This window comes from Centropristis striata, chromosome 9, assembly GCF_030273125.1.
Source record: "Centropristis striata isolate RG_2023a ecotype Rhode Island chromosome 9, C.striata_1.0, whole genome shotgun sequence".
NCBI lineage: Eukaryota > Metazoa > Chordata > Actinopteri > Perciformes > Serranidae > Centropristis > Centropristis striata.
In genome coordinates, this window is record NC_081525.1 from 18,439,034 (window position 1) to 18,459,383 (window position 20,350).

Here is a 20,350-nt window from a genome sequence, read left to right on the forward strand (position 1 = left end):
TAGAATACGATGTGAAAAGTTGTAGAACAAAAATCCGAACTTGTATAAAATATTCACACACGTGGGCTGAATTTGATGTCAGACAAAAACAAAGAGAGAGGAAAAATGCGAACTTTTGTGTTGAAATTGTCACTCAGAAATCAGAAATCAGAGGATGAAACTCTTGCCTTCCCAGGATGCCTTGCAGAAACACCCGGTCCTACTCTAGTAGTTAGTTTCTTTAACCCTCCTGTTATGTTCGTATTTTAAGGAACAGCAATAACCCAGGGAATGTTTAATATTTCAAAAGTAAACTAAAAACTCCCAATAAACATTGTTTATATTTCATTAATAACTCCATTACTAACCATTTTAATCAATATTAAGCGCAACGGCTTTTCCTATCACAGATCATGGTTCAATGAGGATAATTCACTTGTTTTTCATAGAAAAAATACGTTAATTTTTTAAAATGATATTGGACAGATCTACATATAAAATACAATGGTTTTACATGACATTTATTTTACTTTAATTTTATTTTACATTCTAAAAAAATGTTTAAACTTTGAAATGGGTCAATTTGACCCACAACATGAGAGTTAACTTTAAAGTCAGCTCAAGTGTTAATATTTTGTAAGTGAAGATTTCTCAGTTCTATGAGTTCTCACATCAAGCCTACAACCTCTGGCACTCTGCAGCATATTAACCTTTATACAATGGGTTTGGGCATAAAACAGGACAGGATTGCACAAAATACATGAAATACTGTATTGAACAACGATTAACAAAAAACAACCTAAACACATATTATAAGGCACAATAGCCCTAGGCCATTCATATGAAAACATACTCAACAACACATCACAAAAGTCAACACACACAGTACTTTTGTTTCTCTGTGGGACACAGAAACAGTAACTTTAAGCACCAAAAGGCTGTGGGAAAGAGAGGAATTCATTCAACTTAAATAATCATTTAAAAACTCTTTACAGGATTATACTTATAACAGGAATCTGTTTTATGGACAAAAACATGAAGCTTTTTTGCAAGTTTTTTTAAATTCATAAGGGTTTTGTTGTTTTTTTTAAATGAGGGCCCTAGTAGATCTAAAAAGGGAGCATGAAAGACTAAGGACAGCATGTTTATACCCACTGGCCGTTAATATAAATAAAAACTTTTACTTGAGAGCTGTTTCAGATTTTCGAGCTGGTTAGGATTACTGTTTTCATAGCTCTGCTTCTCTCCATCTCCTGTTCAACATCCGGTTTTAATACTTTTATTTTGAAATAATAAATAGAGCAACATGGTTTTGAAGTTTGCTCTGGGGCTGAACAGAGTCTAAATATTAAACATGTTTGGGCGCCAAAGAGCAGGTGTAAACATGTAGAAAGCTTACAGGTAAAAATAAAAAATAAAAAAGTGCGCTACAGGTCTTTGGTCACAGGTGCTGCTTGACATGTGGCAACTGGCCACAGATGTACAGTAACGTGTTCAGACAGTTGGTCAGTAAATGCTACAGTGGAAGAGGTCAGGCTGGAACAGTATGCACAGTAACACTGGTTCGATGTCAGAGAGACTGGGAGTGAACATGAGCAGACACAGCGGCTCTGGAGTCAGCTCAAACATATTCGGTTGGTTCAAAACAAACAGTATGACAAAAAAAGTAATACAAAAGTACTGCCTCTGCTTCTATTCTGAATACTCGCACAAATGTTTTCCATATTCTACATGTATGTATCTTTAATAACAACATTTCTGCTATCTATCCATCTGTGTATACAGTATGTATAGGCCATACTGGTTGCATGAAGCATGAGACTGAACTTTATCTCAGGAATCAGATATCATTCTCAGCCGGCGGTTCCATAATTGGCTCTAGCTCTCCGTCTCCCCGTGGACATTCTCCATATGTACTTTGAGGTAGTCGTTCCTGGTGAACTTCTTATGGCACAGCTGGCACTCTGCCATGGGCCGGTTAGGGTTGTGTGTGAGCTTGTGCCTGCTGAGCATCTTCTTCAAGCTGAATGACAGGTCACACACCTAGAAAACAAACAAAATACATAGGATATTATTGTCATTATATTATCATTTATATAATGCTTTTCTGAGTTTACGAGGAGAGAACTGAAGCAGTTCCGTGTTCTCTTCAAAGCCACAAGACTCCATTGACAGAAACGGTAATTTGACCTCACATAATACAGGAGTTGCTGGTCTACCGCTGCCTCGATTATTTCGTTTGTTTGTATTATTGTGTGGCTTTGGTGAATCTGAACTAATACTTTAAAGAACCAAAGTCACACAACAACACAAACAAACGAACTGATTGAATCAGCTGTAGACCAGTATCTCCTGTGTTCTGTGAGGTAAAATTACAGTTTAAATTCCTTATTCCTTATTTAGCCACCTAATAAATATATATATATATATATATATATATATATATAAATATATAATTTTTTTTAGGTGGCTAAAGTATGTTTTGGGAAAAACGATACACCAAATGGTGGAACGAGCTCCCTACCGACATCAGGACCTCAGACAGCCTGTACATCTTCCGCCGCAGGCTGAAGACCTATCTCTTCCAACAATACCTCTGTTAAGCCATGGTCACCTAACACATATATATATTTAAAAAAAAAAAAAAAAAAATTGCTCTTCTTCTTCTTCTTCTTCTTTTTTATTCTTTTCTTCTTTAACATATAGCACTCCTGTAGCAATGACAGTTAGCTCTTAAAGTTATGTACTTACTTGATTCCTGTGGTCTATGTCTGGTACCATCAGGTTGAATGCACTTATTGTAAGTCACTTTGGACAAAAGCGTCTGCTAAATGACATGTAATGTAATGTAATGTAATGTAATATCTTGATACTGGTATCCTATGACTATGAACTACAAAATCTATGGAATCTACAGGCACCATGTGTGTCAGAATACTCTAAATAACAAAGTTAGGCTATTTTCATGTTTCATTCCAAAAATCAGAGCAGTGAAGCTTAAAGTTCAGGAAAGTTTGAGAAAATGCTGCAGTAGTTGTCGTCCATACATGTTTGATATCAGTTCAGTTTGACTGAATACTTTGTTGGTCAGTCTGTGGGTTTGACTCTCATTGTGGAGGAATAAAAAGACTGAAGTGAGATGAAAAGACTGATAATTTTCTCTTATTTGATAAAACAATTCTTGATTTGTGGACACAAAATAAAGTTAAACAGTTAAATCACAATATATTGTATTGCAATACTCACCATATCGCAAAATGTTTAAAATCACAATAATATCGTATTGTGACTCAAGTATCGGGATAAAATCGTATCGTGGGGCCTCTGCTGATTCACACCTCTAATAGCTTACGTGTTGATACTCCTGCCTGTTTCTCAGAACTGGGGGTGTACCAACAGCCCTCTACCGTAGGTATGGATAAATAACTCGCACAACGGCACTTCAAAAATCCAAACTCTCCCTTTAAAGCAAATAAACACATTTAAAGTATCTGAACCTCTGGTCTTGTTTACCAAATTCTCCTGCTGACTGTAGAGTTCAGGCTTATCACAGGCACAGCCGGAGACACAGGATGATTTGTAAATCACACACGACGGACCTTGGCGACAGATTTCGGAAGATTTTTTTCCACCAGTAGCGAGAGGAATGCATGCAACTTAACATCCATCATAAATGAGCCATTTTACACTGTACAAATGACTCCATCGTCCTCTATCAATCATGATAATCCGCCACTGGCTGCTGTTCAGCTGCAGTTTAACATACTGCTTCAAGAGTCGCAGCATGTGTCCTCCTCAGTCCATCTGTGAAAAGCTTCGGTGCAATGAATTACATGGCAGAAAATAGACGGCCTGCGAGATACGAATGAAATAAGAACAATCGTGGTAAAAAAAAAAAAAACAAGAGATTCCTGACTTATTATGTTATGAGTCAGTCCACTTGTTAGATATTTAAGTAACTTAGACACTCATATTTATTTGCTATCGTGTTCTAGTTTTGCTATCCAAATATATTTCAAACAATCAACAATTCTGATCCAGTGTCAGTAAATTCTTAGTAATTTTATAAAGCGAACCAGTGACAAGAGTTGATGAGAGAGGGGCCTCCTGGTCTCATCGTAACCCAGATGTTACTGGATGCTTCTACAACATTTTTAATGCTGTTATGACAGACGCTGCTTATAGAGCCCCTCTAGCTTGTCTGGAAAATGTTCTTGGAACTGTGCGATCCTTTTGTCTGAGTCAAAATCCACCCCAAAATAAAATCCACATGTTATTTCTATTATCTTTAATAGTTTAGCGAATTATTTACATGAGAATGTCTCTCTTCCACAGCTGGGAATAAGAATCCAGATGAATGTTGGTTGTCGCTGGGAGACACTTTATGCTGATGCTTCACTGACAATCAATAGGAAACTGATTTTGTGGTCCCAAACAACAATTCTTTGCCCATTTTCTGGTTTGGAACTTGAGGCGATGCCAGGGATTAAGGCTTATTAGAGTGTTAAAGCTCAAAAGAGAAGCTGAGAATCCAGAGCTGGCTGATGGATTACACACTATTGTTTTTTGATCTTCTTCAAAGAATTATGAGCTATTTGTATTCATTGTGGATGCCTGAGCTGTCTACAACATAAGTCTGACACTGTGGACCCCCACACTCAAGCTTCTCCTACTTTAAAATAGTTTAAAGGCACACTATGCTACATTCACACTTAGCTTTTAATTTGCCTAAGTTAATTCAGTTGGATGTTGTATCCTGGGTTTCATTTTATGCTTTTTGTTTGAGTGAATATTCTTTTGTAAATAAATAAAACATTTTTTTCACTTATCCTGTTTCCCGTCAGACTTTTTTAAAACCCCTATGTAAAAGTTTTCGGTGCGCCACCACCTCATCATTTGAATGAGGTGGCGATGCGACAGTCACATTTAAGAACAAGTAGCTTAAGCACTATAACTCAAACTACTTTGACTTATTGTTGTTTTTAGAAATCCAGGAGCACTTTGAAGCTGAACATGATCTGCACCTTATTGTTACGGTTTCCAGTTTGAAAGACAAATTTCCTTTTGAAGTACACTTTCTCTCGTGTGTCAGAGGTGTTACTCAATTAGCAGCTGCCTGTATTACAGAGGGTGTTCAACACGCCAACATTTCTGTTTGAATATGCGTTTTGCTTCACATTTTTGGGACTGACTGATTTTATTCTCGGCGATGGATGTCTTGCAAACATACATCCGTCCATTTATCCATCACATTTTCATTTTCAGAAAACTCTAAAACTCTGTGTCTAACATGGACAACATCCTCTGTCACATGTTCCCTCCCTGGTCTCTGAGAATAATTATTACTCCTACAGTATTATAAGCAGAGGGTAATTTCTCCCTCTGATCCTCTCAAAGTGTTTACGTGAGATCAGCCCACTCGGCCCCTCCAGAGAAGCAAGATCACTATCTGCCTCTAACTGAGCCCCCCAACTCTTCCCCACATCTGGCCTTGTGCCATCACACACACACAAGCACACAGAACAGAGTGTTTGCTGTGGAGGTAAAGTTGAGGTGGTTGGATACTCACGTCACATTGGAAAGGTTTCTCTCCTGTGTGGGTCCTCATGTGCTCGTCCAGTCCTCTTTTCTGGCTGAAGGCTTTGTTGCACTCGCTGCATTTATACGGCTTCTCCTGCAGCAACACACACACGCACACACGCACACACACAAATTTAAAGAAGGCACTTCATGTGTCAGTGTGCAGCAGAACAATACATAAAACAATACTTCCTCAACGTTTAGTCACATATGGACAAAACCTGGAGGAGGATTTGTGTCCATTGTGGCGTACAGCAGGGTAATGATACACACATGTGCACGCACACACACAGAAAAACAAACACAGTGGAAAACACAAGAAGATGTGGAAATAGTCCAGTAACGCACACACACACACACACACACACACACACTGATACCCTCTCACTTCACACCCCGGTGTTCTCCCTGTGAGTTTATGAAGATATGAAATGAAAGGTTGTACAGCCCCTGCAGTAGGGAGGAAATGACCGGCGTAGGGGCCATCAAAAACACATGGATTCCTCAAAGGAGTAAGGAAAACACGGCACAGAAAATCCCTTTGAACATGTATCAGAGCGCTGGCACTCTGGGGCTGTAGAATATCACTCCTCTGTCTCCACACCTCATCAGTTTACCAAAGAACATTTCCTCTGTGCCTTTCAGAGGCCTGCCTCACTGTCAGTCAAAGCAGCTATCTCACTGTGGGTGTGTTTTCACAAAAAACTCCCAAGTATGTGTGTGTGGGAGCGCATGGCCTTGAAGAGTAGGTGTGTCCTACAGTCGGAGGGGAAACAGTGGTGACACCTAAAAGACTCGAGGAGAAGTGAGAAGTGTGGAGATAGCGGGAGCTGGTTCCCAGTGTCAGTCTTTGGGAAGCTGTTTTTGACAAGACTGGCTGATAGCAAAGGCTCTACCCATTTAAAGCTTAGTTGTCATGGGAACAGGGTGAATGCAGGAAGTAAGGGTCCTGGGAAAGGCGCTATCATGTGGGCGGGGCAAGGAGTGCCCACTGACACAGGATACAAAAGGAGGTAAAGATCAGGTTCACTGCATGTGCGTGTATGAGCGGCTCGAAGTATGCAACTGTTTGTGTGTGTGTGGAAATAAAGGCGCATGTGTGTGTGAGAAACCCGCCTCGAGGAAACACTCTGATGATCTGTGTAATGCAAATGTCCACTTAAATCTCCAGCTTTAACAAAGATCTCTTCTCTTTCCATACGGCATGAATGCTTCTTGTATGAGAAAGAAGAAGAAAAAAACTAAGAGGGGTCAAAGTTCAAAGGTCACGAAACACATGGATGGACTTAGGTGATGTGGTATACCCAGAATGCATCACTATGACCCCGGTAACATCGAACATCTGTACCTGGTGACCTTCACTCTTCAGCAGCTGTTCACCCTGTGACCTTTGACCTGACCTCTCCTCTGAATCTGACCACTCTCTGCATCTATAAATGCAAAGATGGAGTTTTGTTTATTTGCTCCAAAAGAGCCTCACGTCTCACGTGTCATGGTAAATATGTTGGTATTTGTGTTCTATTAGGGCTTCAGGGTGCAGTTAGAAATCAACAAATAGTCACTTTAATATTCAGAATGACCAACACAAACAGGGCAAAAAACATTCTTTTGAGTATTCAAGTTATGGTTCAAATATGGGAAAAACAACCACTAAGAAAATCTGAGTCATCGGTAAGTTTGTTAGCCGATGGAGGCCACTGAGGAGGAGCGTGTGTGCATTTGTATTATTCCAACAAATTAAGTGTGACCAGAATCGTTCCACTGGACTGTATCAGTGTTTATACTGACCTCAGTATGTGGCAATAGACACATTTTTCACTTTAACTTATCATGATGAAGTAAATGTTGATTGCACAATGAAATGGCAATAGAATAATACTGGTTGCCTATCAGCCACGCTGCAACTCTGTCTGCTACCAGGTATGATCTATGAAAATGAATTCCTAATTTACAGCACAAAACAGGGGAGGACAGGGCTTGAGTTGTGACTGTATTTAAGTAATAACAAGGAGGCTGCAGAATAACTAATGAATTCATGATGTTCATTCTGGACATTTAGCAGATTTACAGTGATGTTTTTGTAATCACAGTTTTCAACCATCACTCCTCAGTGAACTGCCTCCTTGCGGAAGTCTGAGAGCATTTCTGATAGGGATGGGAATAATTAATCGATGATCGATCGTTAAGAATTTGATCGATCACGCGGAATTTTCAATCGATCTGTGTATTTTTTTATTTTTATTTTATCTATGACTGTGTATTCACTAAACTGAAACATAGCCGAGCGTTCAGTGCTGCGGCCATATGTCTATAAGCCATACAGTTTGCAAACTGAAAGTTGCAACAACAATTATAAAACACACAGAAATAATATTAATTTGAGCAAAACTAGCTTACTGTAACAAACCTTGCTCGCATGAATTACTAAAAAAGCGTCCTTAATCAAAACAGGCTTTTGCACAATACTGTTTTTATACGTACTGGAGTATGTATAAAACTTAGCGATTAATCGATGAATTGATTGTTAACGTTGGCAGCTTTTTTCCAAACGCCCATCCCTACTTTGGACAGTAGCCAGGTTGCAAAAGATTTATGAATGAATACATTGAAACAGTCAGGCACCAACAATAGTATCACTTGGTAACATAGCATTGACAAAATACCTTTCAGCAGAGACATCTATCTATAAAAGCAAGAGGCGTCTGTGTGTGTGTGTGTGTGTGCTTCTAGGGCATATCTCGCTGACTGTTAGTCAGACTGACCTAAGATTTCATACGTGGTTTACGCATGGCACGAAGGTGTGCATCCTCGATTTTGAAGATTTTTGAATTTATTTTTCAAAATATAACATTATTTACGTAGGATGTGTTGCGGCATTTCCGATCGGACGCCTTTTAGGGGAGCTCCGCCCCATTGTGTGATAGGCCTACACCTGGTCAGTAACACAATTCACTCTGGATTTCCACGCCTGACTCACCTCATCTGTAAGTCTGTTTAGCCTACCTATCTTTCAGAGTTTTAAAGTGCGCTACAAGGTTCGATTTTCCAATGATATTCGAATAGTTTCCAGCCAATACCAATGTGCAATGTGTATGTGCTGGATGGTGTGCGTACCTTATGAAAAGTAAGTGTTATGGAGTTGCAGACATTGTAGTGTGACATGTAATGTATGAATACATACTTCTTACAGGCACTGCACTAGTAATATCAAAATAAAGTGGTTTGGTGAACCATGCAGTTCCATTCAGTAAAGTATTTTTCTTTACCCACAATGTCAACACATAGAGGACAGCAGCACCAGGACTGAATTGTAATTAATATAAGACAAGTTGAACATAACAGTGTGTCTGTCTGCTGTTGTAAGGTTGAAGCCTTTTAACAACACTATTTTATAAACTTTTCTTTTAAAAGTTAACAAGAAAAGTTGAACCTTGAAAGAGTTTAAAAGTGTCCCAGTCAAAAGATCAAACAGCCTTTATGCACAAGAGCAAAAGATGGAACATTTTACATAAAATGTGTGTTTGTAATCATCATGCAGCCATCATCGGAGATCAAAACAATATTATAAAAAATCTCTTAATATCCAAAATGTCAGCAGTTCATATCTGCGTCGAATGTGTTCCATATAAGTTCACAGACAATGTGGTTTGTGGTATAAACACACAAACCGAATCGTCTGTGCATTAACAGTGAGCTGCAGCTCTTTCAGCCAAATGACATTTGTTTTGCTCGACAGTGACTTCATCTGGCTCTGCTGTTTGTAACTGTTCAGCCCATATTTCAGAGCGCTGTGAGCAAAGGCAGATCTGGGAACATTAGGAACAAAACATCAGTCAGTTTAATCAGCAGCTTGCTAGAAAATTATACCTGCCTGTTTCTACTGAGGAACGTCAACCTGGGCAGGATACGTCCATTATCAACACACTGTAACAGCACAGCGCCAAGCTCTGGACAGCATTAAGAGAGGACAAATCCTTGAAATGAGCAGTGTTGACAGGCCCTGACTGTCACAGTCATAGCTGAATGAATTGATGATGGAAATCTATGATGAAACACATATTAAGTCGCATTTATCAAAAGTGGCACCAACACACACACACGTCCAGATTTTCACAAAGAGCTCATGGAAAGTGTTAGAAGTGACGCAGGGAAGTGAACGATGTCCCAACCTAGGACATGACATCATGACGTCCAGTGAGAAACCTACCTTTTTCTTTCTCCACCCCGAGCCCAGACTCTTTAATAGAGGTGTGAATCAGCAGAGGCCCTAATATAAGATTTTATCCCAAAGCTTGACGATATTTTTGCAATTTTAAGCATTTTGCAATGCGGTGAGTATTGCGATACAATATATTGCGATCTAGCTGTTTAACCGCACCTTGTATCCACAACATTAAATTCAATCAAGAATAGTTTTGTCAAATAAGAGAAAATTCTCAGTCTATTCATCTCACTTCAGTCTTTCTATTTCTCCACAAAGACTGACCGACAAAGGATTCAGTCAAAAAAATAGCCTAACTTTGCAGTGTTATTTCAACATCTTCCCAACACCATATCCTGATGCCTATAGATTCCTTAGATCTTGAAGTTTGATATGATACCAGTATCTCCACTATTCCTAAAAGTGAGCCCGCTATGACCTCAGGAGAATATGCCACGCAAAATCACCGTGGCCAGCATATATACAAATCCTTCTGTCTTAAACATGTATCAGTTAATGACTAATCATTTTTTTCCCTAGGTGCACTTTGCAGCGTTATTTCGTCAACTTCCAGACACGATATCCTGACATCTCCTTACATTTTCTAGTTTCATATGATACCAGTATCTCCAGTATATTCATAAAAGTGAACCTGCTACAGCCTCCGAAAAAAACGGCGAAAATACTGATGGCCCACCAGCCGTCGGAGCACTTAATATCTATATTTGGCGGCCATGAATTTATATAATATTGCCACGCAAAATATCGCGATACTATGCTGTATCGATTTTTTCCCCCACCTCTACTCTTTATATTTACATGTTCAGGCCATCAAAACAAAGTGTGTGCGTCTGATGTTCTGCACTGCCACACAGTTAACAGTCAGTCAGCTGGTCTCTAAGCAGTAAAAACTGGGGACGTCAGTAACAGAGGGTGTAATTAAAGTGTATGTAATTTTCTCTTGCCTTTTGTGTCAGTAGGCATTACTACATGATTCATGAAAGAACCTGCAAATGTGGGAATTACCTCATGATTAAATGGGCAGGGAGTGTCACATATGTTAGACACAGGGGAGACTAGACGAGGTGTGGGAGAATTTCTTTATACCCTCTCTGCAGTTCAAAATCTGAAACAAAGCGCTCCAGATTGAATGATAAAATCAGCGGGACACCTGACACTGGGTTAGCATCCCTTTCTCTCTTTCTCTCCATTCACTGCACTCACGGTGTATGGTGGAATATGGTGGAGCACTAAAAACAGTGCAAATATGTGCTAGTGGCCCTTTTTGTCAACAGATAGGTGTGACGAATAACAAATTAATACTTTAGCTGCAAAATGAACATTTGTATTTCAATTACTATCCCAGTGTTACCTCAGATTCTTGAAGAAAACTCTTTTTCTCACATGCCTCTACAGTTAAAGAATAATCCAAAAAACAGAAAGTAAATCTTGAATTTAAGTTAATATATTAAAAAAAATCCATTCAGAAATTCAAACACAACTCATACAGTACAATCCAAGCCTCATTTATCCGGTCGTATGCTCACTCCTTCCCAAACGTGCACTTTCTGCGAAACATCCATACATAAAAAAACAGTAAGTTACTTTGTTAAATAAAACCCATGAGGGTTCTCTCTCAGATGTGTGAATGCAGGTTAGTAATCATTGCTAGACAAGGAAATATTCATGTTGAATGCCAAAAGGGATCAACCACATACACACTTCTTTGCTATTGGTTGAGGCTGCGACTTCATGATCAAAGTTCACCAAAGTTGAAATCGACACGAAGATGCAAATGTTTCATTCAACCCTTGGAAGTGAACCAGGTATTGCTAATATCACTCATGTGGCACCATGCCCTATTTAGAGAGGCAGACAGAGATAATCACAATGTGCTGGAAACAAATGGCTGTGATCGGTCAGACAGTTTACCAGTAGGCCGTAAGGTGAACATTGAAAAAGTGTCTAGAAAGTTATTTTCGTTCCAGCCTTTGGGCACTTCTTTTTAAATGCATTTTTCCTTCTTGACTGATGTGAGATGCACATAGCATTGATTCCAAAACTTTTTGGGAACTTTCGAAGTTTGTTTACAAGTACTTTCCTCATTTTCGCTAGTCGATATGAGTGCAGCCATCCTCAATTCTTGCAACCACCTGATTGGTCAAACCGGAATCATGAGACCAAAACCTCACCACTCGTAAGGTAAATATCATTATGCAAAGAAAGAAATAGTACCGACTTTAAACTCTAATATTAAAAAAACTGCAGGATGACCCATGGAGAACTTTTATTTTCTCGCTCAAAACCAACAGATCTTTTGCAGTAAAAATAATTTAGTAAACCTATGTGGGAACGAGATGAAATTAAAAATGGGCTCATCTTATGGCCTACAGGAAGAAGGAGCTTTTATATTGATGCACCAGAACAAATAATCCAACATCCAAACTGTCAATATGCTTCCGGTCAAGTGTAGCAAATATAAAATTATGATAATACTTTGCATAAATATAGTAGCAGTGGAGAATACAAAACAATCTCAGCATAGATAATAACTAACTAAGGATGAAAAAGGAGAAGAAAAAGTAAGAGAACTTACACGTGTGTGTGTGCGGATGTGCATCTTCAGTCCATCGTTCTTGCTGAACGCTTTGTCACAGTAGGGGCACTGGTATGGACGCTCACCTAGGGAACAAAAACATTAGTCATTAACTGATACATGTTAAAGACAGAAGGATCTGTATATATGCTGGCCACGCTGAAAGCTAGAGGTGGGGGAAAATATCAATACAGCAAAGTATCGCAATATTTTGCGTGGCAATATTATATCGATTCATGGCTGCCAAGTATCGGCGGACCGTCAGTTTCCTCAAGTTGAGGAAAGTTTGAGAAAATGCTGCAGTTGTTGTGGTCCATACATGTTTGATATCAGTTCAGTTCAGTTTGACTGAATACTTTGTTGGTCAGTCTGTGGGTTTGACATTGTGGAGAAATTAAGACTGAAGTGAGATGAATAGACATATTTTTCTCATATTTGACAAAACAATTCTTGATTGAATTTCATTTTGTGGACACAAAATGCAGTTAAACTGTTATATCACATTGTATTGTATCGCAATACTCACCATATCCTAAAATGGTTAAAATCGCAATAATATTGTATTGTGACTCAAGTATCGAGATAAAATTGTATCATGGGGCCTCTGCTGATTTTTTTCCCATCCACTGAACGCTTTAGGTGTTTTCGTCCCTCCTGTCCCTTTCTGAACTGCTATGCTAAAGGTCTGTCCTGGCTACTGGCAGACCACATATCATTCACTCAGAGGCATTCATTTGTGATGCACACTGACTTTCCACTGCAGTGCAAAAGCTTATATTGGCTACACTTCATGGCTCACTATCGGAGCTGCAACTGGCCAACAGTTTAGGAGCACATCAGAGGCGACGTGGCTTATCCCAGTTGGATCAAAAGCAGTCCGGCCAAACTCGTACAGATCCTATCTGAGCACACGGCCATGATGACAAAGAGAAAGTGACAGGCTGTCAGTCAAACGGTCCACTGACACATGGATCTGTTTACCGTGTGCTGATCCACAGGCCAGATAGGAGCACAAGAGCTGATTACTAATCTATAGAAGGGATATGAGGTAACCTATAGAACCGCACTGAAATTAAAGTCTGAGACAGGAAAATACAGTAAAAATTCTGGGTTCAATAATTGCATAATTTATTTTATAGATATACCCTTAATCAGGAAGCTGGAACTAAATAGATATCCTGTGCTCAGAAAATTAAAAATTAGAAACTTAAAAAGCCCTATATTTTCTGAAGTCTCGTCCTTATATAAGAATTAACCCTTTTCCGAATGTATATATATATATATATATATATATATATATATATATATATATATATGCCTGCAAGTGCACACAGCACAATTTAATCACACACTGCTAAAAATACCTACAGCTACACATTTATGTTCATTCCTGCAGTACAACAATCTCATTCCTTATCTGCTTCGCAGTAATCTCTCTTTAGTGACTAATTGTTGAAGAGGCAAGCAAGTAATTTTATTGATAGGGGAGGTGTTTTGGCCCTTTAAATAATAAGGTTAATTAGTTGTGTTTCCTTGGGATTCAAATGCAAAGATGCTTATTAAATCAGAAAATCCATCTCGGGAGTATATGAGAAGAGTTATAATATCTTCCACTGCTATAAACACAACTGTGAACGATTCTGTCCTTTACAGTAAAGAAGGAAGGTTCATTTGAGGTACACAGTAAGTATATGGCTCATTATAGGGCAGTAATAACATGGTAATAGCTTGATAATAAGGAATAATTAAGAAATACCATGCCACCCCCAAAGTAATAACCAGTCAGTTTGATACGACAACCAGCCTCCAATGTAACTGTCAAACTAGGCAGTGCTGATCAGATATGGTTCAAGATTCCTTTACTGCCTATTGGTGGGGAAATGGTTTTATGTTGTATTGTATTTGTTGCAAGTTGAATGCATATTTGATGGTAAAATGCTATTTTAGTTCATTTCTAAATGCTGTGTTCTCATGTTAATGTTAAGTTAATGTGATGGCATGATTGTAGTAATACGGTAATAACACGGTTATTTGGAGTAATGTTGGCTTATTGAAATGAATGTGAGGTTTAATGGTGAATTTATGTTTGTGTGTATATTTGACATATATTAGACGCAGTTTGACTATTTACAGTATTTTTTGTTTTGTTTTCTTTTTCTCTTGTCAACGTTTTGAACCTTAATGGCATAACTAAATAACTAAATAAAAGAAAGAAGAAGCGTTTGAGTTTATTAAGTTTAATCCTCTGGATGGTCAAGGCCTTTTTCAAGTTTTGGCAAAAGTAAAGTGAAATCCTCTGAGAACTTGACAGCCATGTTCGTCTTTGAAAACAGACCAAAAGTCCCAGTGTCACTCAGCGCTGTGTCTCATATTTTGTTGCTTTAATTGGCTGTAGGTTTACTCAGAGGTATTTTAGTCTTTGCTCAATCATAACATCCCTTGGAAATTGAAATGAACACAAAGGTTCCGGACTAATACTCACTCGCAAATTAGTCTGGTGATTCCAGGCTAGTAACAGGGTACAATTGTACATTTTGCAGCCCTGATTCGAGGTTTTTATACAGAAACTACAGTGTTAAAACTAAAGTGTTTCCAGGTAACAAGTCACAGCATTAAACATATCATTTGTACAGTATTACCTTGAAACAAAAGGGAATATTTGGAACAAAGAGAGGAATGCATTTCAGCAGAATATTATGGCATTTTACCATTCTATTAAGTTTGACCTTCAAAAACTTTCATGTGATTTTGATTATTATATAGATATATAGATTGATTATACTGATAGTTGCCTATAATATTGTGAAAACATCAACCTATATTACCTCATTATGATCAGGTTATTTCCCCATTAATGTCACCTTTACGAGGGAAGCACCATATACATTTTTTTCAATAGATACAATAACCGATAATCACCTGCTTCTGATGGACTATGTCGATAAGTGCTACCAATAGTTAATATTATTATGTGTTGATATTTTACATTGAAAGATTTTATATGAGTATTGTTCCTGTCCAGACTTTCCAGATTTGCTTATGTATCTGTTGGGTCTGACCACAACTTTCTTGATCATCAAGGGACTACAACGGTTATATTTAAATTGTTATGTCCCACAAATCCTTATGTCTTTCAACAGAGAAGCTATGACAGCTGTCAGGGTCTAACCCCACTATAAACCCCCCACGGCGGGCTTCAGAGGAGCGCAAGGAGGAGCGCTGTGACACACGGTAATAAAACGTGTAACCTCACGTTGGTGTGGAGGGGTAACGTGACATATGTGGACTGATTACACTACAGTGCTGAAACATGTGCAGGGGGCAGCTCGCCATTCTGTCCCAAAAATCCCCATTCTGTGCAATTTCAGCCTCTAGGAGGCATTTTTGTTGACAAACAGGAAATCTGAATCCCAGATGTGTTTTGAGAAAGACGAGAGCAAATCCTATGTCTTATGTAGCATGTGTGGTATCGGGTTAAGGCCCAGCGTTAGCCTTGGGGAGTCCTGGGGAAGGCATTAGTGTGCTAATTGCACCGGAGCACAGTGTGCCAGCGTACTTCTGCGGCTTGGATCACATCCCTCCCAGGAGCTGGCTATTGTCAGTTAATACACCACACAGACAACCACGCCCTGCTATCACAGAGGCACACACCAATTCACCTACTTAACCTATACGCTCTCCGGTGCCGGACATGTGCGCCTCATCTGGAAACTGAGAAAATGATTCTAAAAGAGGTCATTCATATATATGACCTCTAATAGATCACATATCCTGCTCAGGAGTGCTTTTGTTCGCCAGTCGTGGCTTTTCCATTCGTTCAACCTGCTCTGAATTGCAACTTAATCCTTTGGCGAAACAGGAAATAAACAAATGCTACTCAGAAACCTAAGTAGTAACATTCTTGCAACATTGGTTCTTGTTATTCGTGCGAGAGGCTCGGTGTCTGTTCAGCTGTGTGTTACTGTAACTAGAAACCCTCCACTTATTCTCCAGATTGAGCCAGATTGTTTGGGGATTATGAGGGGTGGCTGCAGCACTGAGCCAGGGCTTTATGTGTGTGGAGATGGTAACTGATTTAGCATGTGCTGAAACAGTACACCATCTCTTTGACCCTGGGTGTCTCCCCCGGCCCCTGCTGTGGCCCTCACACTCCTTGTCTGCTAATCGATCCGTTTGGCACCCCTTGTGTGTGTGTGTGTGTGTGTGTGTGTTGTATGTGTGTGCGTACGGCCGTGTGTCTGGTTAGCAGATGGCCGGCTTTGTCGTTTTTGCCCGCCGCACAGCGTTCCGTGTTATGGAGAGCGCTTTGTAGCTTCGGGGGCTTCGAGTCTGAAAGACATTAGTGCTGTCCGTCAGAAATTAATTCCCGGCTTCCTCCAGTTCAGCCAGACAGTGGCCCTCCACTGTCCTTCTCTCTGCCCCGTGTCACATGCCGACAGGAGGTAACGTGATATCAGTGTGTTGGAGATGATAAGAGATCGCCTTTGATGAGCTGTAGGAACGGCAAACAACTTTTACACTTGACCTTTCCATTATAGCCAGGGTCTCGGTAGATTTCTCCACTTCCTCAAACAATTCCCATAAACTTGAACCAATGCGAAGGTATCAGGCAGCACAGCCCGACTCCTGACGCGCGTCTCAAAACACAATCCTCAGGTCCAAATTAAGCATCTGCGCGGCGCCTAAAAAGGACTTCAAGCAGCGATAGCAAGGCACTATTCATCACAGGGGCAGACAATAATTTACTACATGGTGATTTTACTTGACTAGATTGTAACCATGACCACAGTCAGGACAAACAAAATCATCTGTGCGTAAATAGGTTCAGTGATTCCAGAGTTCTACCAGATGTCCAGTTGGTATCCAGTTGTTCTGTCGTGAGACCAGCTGCAGTGTGTAGCCTTTTCAAACACTGAAATATGGCTGTGTATAATTACCATGACAAATGACACCAACATCAAGACAATTAGTATCCTCTGTCCAGTGTCAGCAGGATAACTGGTGCGTGTTTATCAAATTAAGACAGTGTTTTCCAGGAACAAGTCGCTTCATGTGTGTTTTCCATTACTGGAGAGGAAATAAATATTGACTGTGTTGTATATTGTTTTAATATCACTTCTGCTCTCACTGGGAAACTCATAATCAGACAGAGAAAAGTGGCCTTGGAGCAAACTCATAGACTGTTAAAAGGAATGTTTTCTGGCACGGGCGTTTCTATAATTATACCAAATGTAGATGGCAGTGATTTACTGATGCTAAAAAGCTTCAGGTTGTACACAACTGGAACACAAGCTTTTAGCTGAGTGAGGCCGATCTACTTTACTCGTCACCTGGAGTCCAAAAGTTAGACCAGCCACTCATTACTGTAAGTCTGAGGAAAACCAGACACCAGGCCTTGGCCCGTATCTATATTATTTACTGTATATAAAATGATCATAATAATGAGTGGCTTAGACCAGTGAGGACCTGCAGATTTGTCAAATTTGTTTGTCAAGTGTTAAATTTGTCAGCTATTTTTATTTAGTCTTACTCCTGTGTAAAATGGCCTTGTTAGTTCTTATCATATTTAGTCATCTGATCCTGGTTTTATCATATTTAGTCATCTGATCCTGTTTTAGTCGAAAAGCCTGATCATTTTAATCTTATCTTGATCAAACTGTAACTATTTAATTTTAGGCAATGAAAACTGTCGACATTTTACTCATTTAGTTATGAGTTTATAATGAACATTTCAGCCAATCTGAAACCAATCAAAACCCAATAATTTGATCATTATAACTTACCATTATCCAATCAAAAACATAAGCTGAAAGACTGAGAATGCAGCTTTGCACAAAGTGTCTGGTCCGGTGGTGTGACAACTGACCTGGGCCCAATACTGTATTCTTTGTTATTTGTTTCCGCACAGAGAAACATCCAAATGAGTGAATGATCCCTGACACTTAAGCTCTATAATACACTGAAATAAGACATATTACACAGGGAACCTGAGTGTTACACTAGCCTTTTGAAAATGTACATACAACACTCAGGAGAAGTTGGTAATATGATTTCAAAACGTGTTACAAAGATCTAGGGCTGTACAATATCTTCCTAAATAAGTAATGGTAACAGGAAAACCCCACAGCGAGGTAAACACTTGTCTGTACAAAATAAAATAGTCTTCTCAACCTCATGGCTACAAATGTGCCACCTAAAATAGTTGATCTTCTAAAAATAAACAGTTCAGAAAAGTCTTCAGATTTTGTTTTTGCCGTTAGAACTTCCTTTGAAAATAAAAAAATGAAACTAATTCTGTTGCTTGCACAAAGCTACCTGACTCTGCTCTTTGGGTGCTGCAGCTGTACTTCTGATGGTAGTGTATAGCTCCTTTCACAGTGCCGTTTCATGCCGGGACATTTACGGCTCTGTAATGTCTCATCTGCACTATGAACACGTCAAGCTGGATGCTGGGATCAAATTATCCCGCCAATTTTCCACCTCCAGAGGTAGTCACAGAGGCGGAAAATTGGTTGGAGCTGACTGTTGGAAGCGGGACCACTATGAACAGGACATCCCGGCAAGGCGGATTATTTGACGTTGCGCATGATGTCTAACACACACCTCCCACTTGGTCCGACAGTCATCCAATCACTGTTCACTGTGGCCGCCGTCGCTAACTGTGCACATCGTCTGACGCTTATTTTAAACAAACCAGCATGCTAACTGTACATGTGGTGTCCAACGCTCATTGTAAACAAACCGGCATTGCTAACTGTGCACAGAGTGTCCGGTGCTTGTTGTAAACAAACGGAGGTCACTGAGTGAACACATCCTGCTGCGGCACATACACACTGTACTGCTACAGAGATAACTGTGCTACTGTGCAGCACTGCTGCTGCTCTGACTATGAAAGTGCACAAATATCACACCTTCGCGGGATCACTATGAAGATCTAAAGAGACAAGCCGGCACAGATCTTTCCGGCAATATAGCGGGACATTTGCAGGACTACACTATGAAAGGGGCTTATAATAGTTTACCTCCTCTTTTTTGTCAACAAAAATACAATAGCTTTTGGTTAAGCTTTTATTTTATAATCTACATTTTATTCTTGTATTTTTGTCAACAATGCTGTATGTTGATACCGTCACAGTGTTTAATGATGTTGGTGCTCTTTCATCCTCGTCTCATGGGGAAAAAGCAAGTTGACAAAAATATTTAGTCATAGTTTTTGTTAATGACATAAACACTTCTCTAGAGGGAGCTTTCTGAAGCCTGACAAATAACTCTGATGATGATGAACCCAGTTGTGTTACAGACACCATCCTTGTTTAATGACGTTGGTGCTTGTTTATCCTCGTCTCATAATAATAATAATAATAATAATAATAATGATAACTTTATTTATATAGCACCTTTTAAAACAGCAGTTTACAAAGTGCTTCAGCAGAGAGCAGTTAATCATAAGGCTAAAAACAAGTCTTACAGTAAAAGAAAAACAATAAGAGACAGAGCAGGAACAAGCACAAGACATTCTCAGATACAGTAAAAAACGAGTGGTGAGATAGAAAGTATTACATAAAAGCAAGTCTATAAAAGTGGGTTTTAAGAAGTGATTTAAAAGAAGTTATGGGGGGGAAAAGTAAGTTGACAAAAATATTTAGTCATAGTTTTTGTTTTTGAAATGAACACTACTCTAGAGGGAGCTTTCTAATGCCTGACAAATAACCCTGATGATGCAAAGCTAAACTAATGTCACCGTGTGCACATTTTTCATAATTGTAGCATTTGAAGTTTTTATTTGTAGAGAACTGTGACAATTGGTGTGGTCTGTCCACCCATTCATGTCAGTGTCCCCTGGGTGAACGGACACATTAATATATGTCAGACAGCTGTAGTTGCGGTTGTGTTTTGTTTTATTCCGTCTCATGTTTTTGCTTATTAAATTTACAGGGAAAAAGAATCTTTTATTTGTTGGTTATGCTGATGATGTAAAGTGTTCCCTTTATGAC

At 39.3% G+C, this 20,350-nt stretch overlaps 1 protein-coding gene across 1 annotated transcript in view; it reads right to left on the reverse strand.

Moving 5' to 3' along the window:
* Nucleotides 1-286: 286 nt before the first annotated feature.
* Nucleotides 287-20,350, reverse strand: part of prdm5 (PR domain containing 5) — a 49,050-nt gene continuing 28,986 nt past the window's right edge. Inside the window, exons 14-16 of the mRNA XM_059341360.1 lie at nt 12,357-12,442; nt 5,549-5,653; nt 287-2,022 (exon numbers count right to left, since the gene is read on the reverse strand). Coding sequence (XP_059197343.1) covers nt 1,858-2,022; nt 5,549-5,653; nt 12,357-12,442 — 356 coding nt within the window. The 3' untranslated portion in view covers nt 287-1,857. The remainder of the gene's footprint in view (nt 2,023-5,548; nt 5,654-12,356; nt 12,443-20,350) is intronic.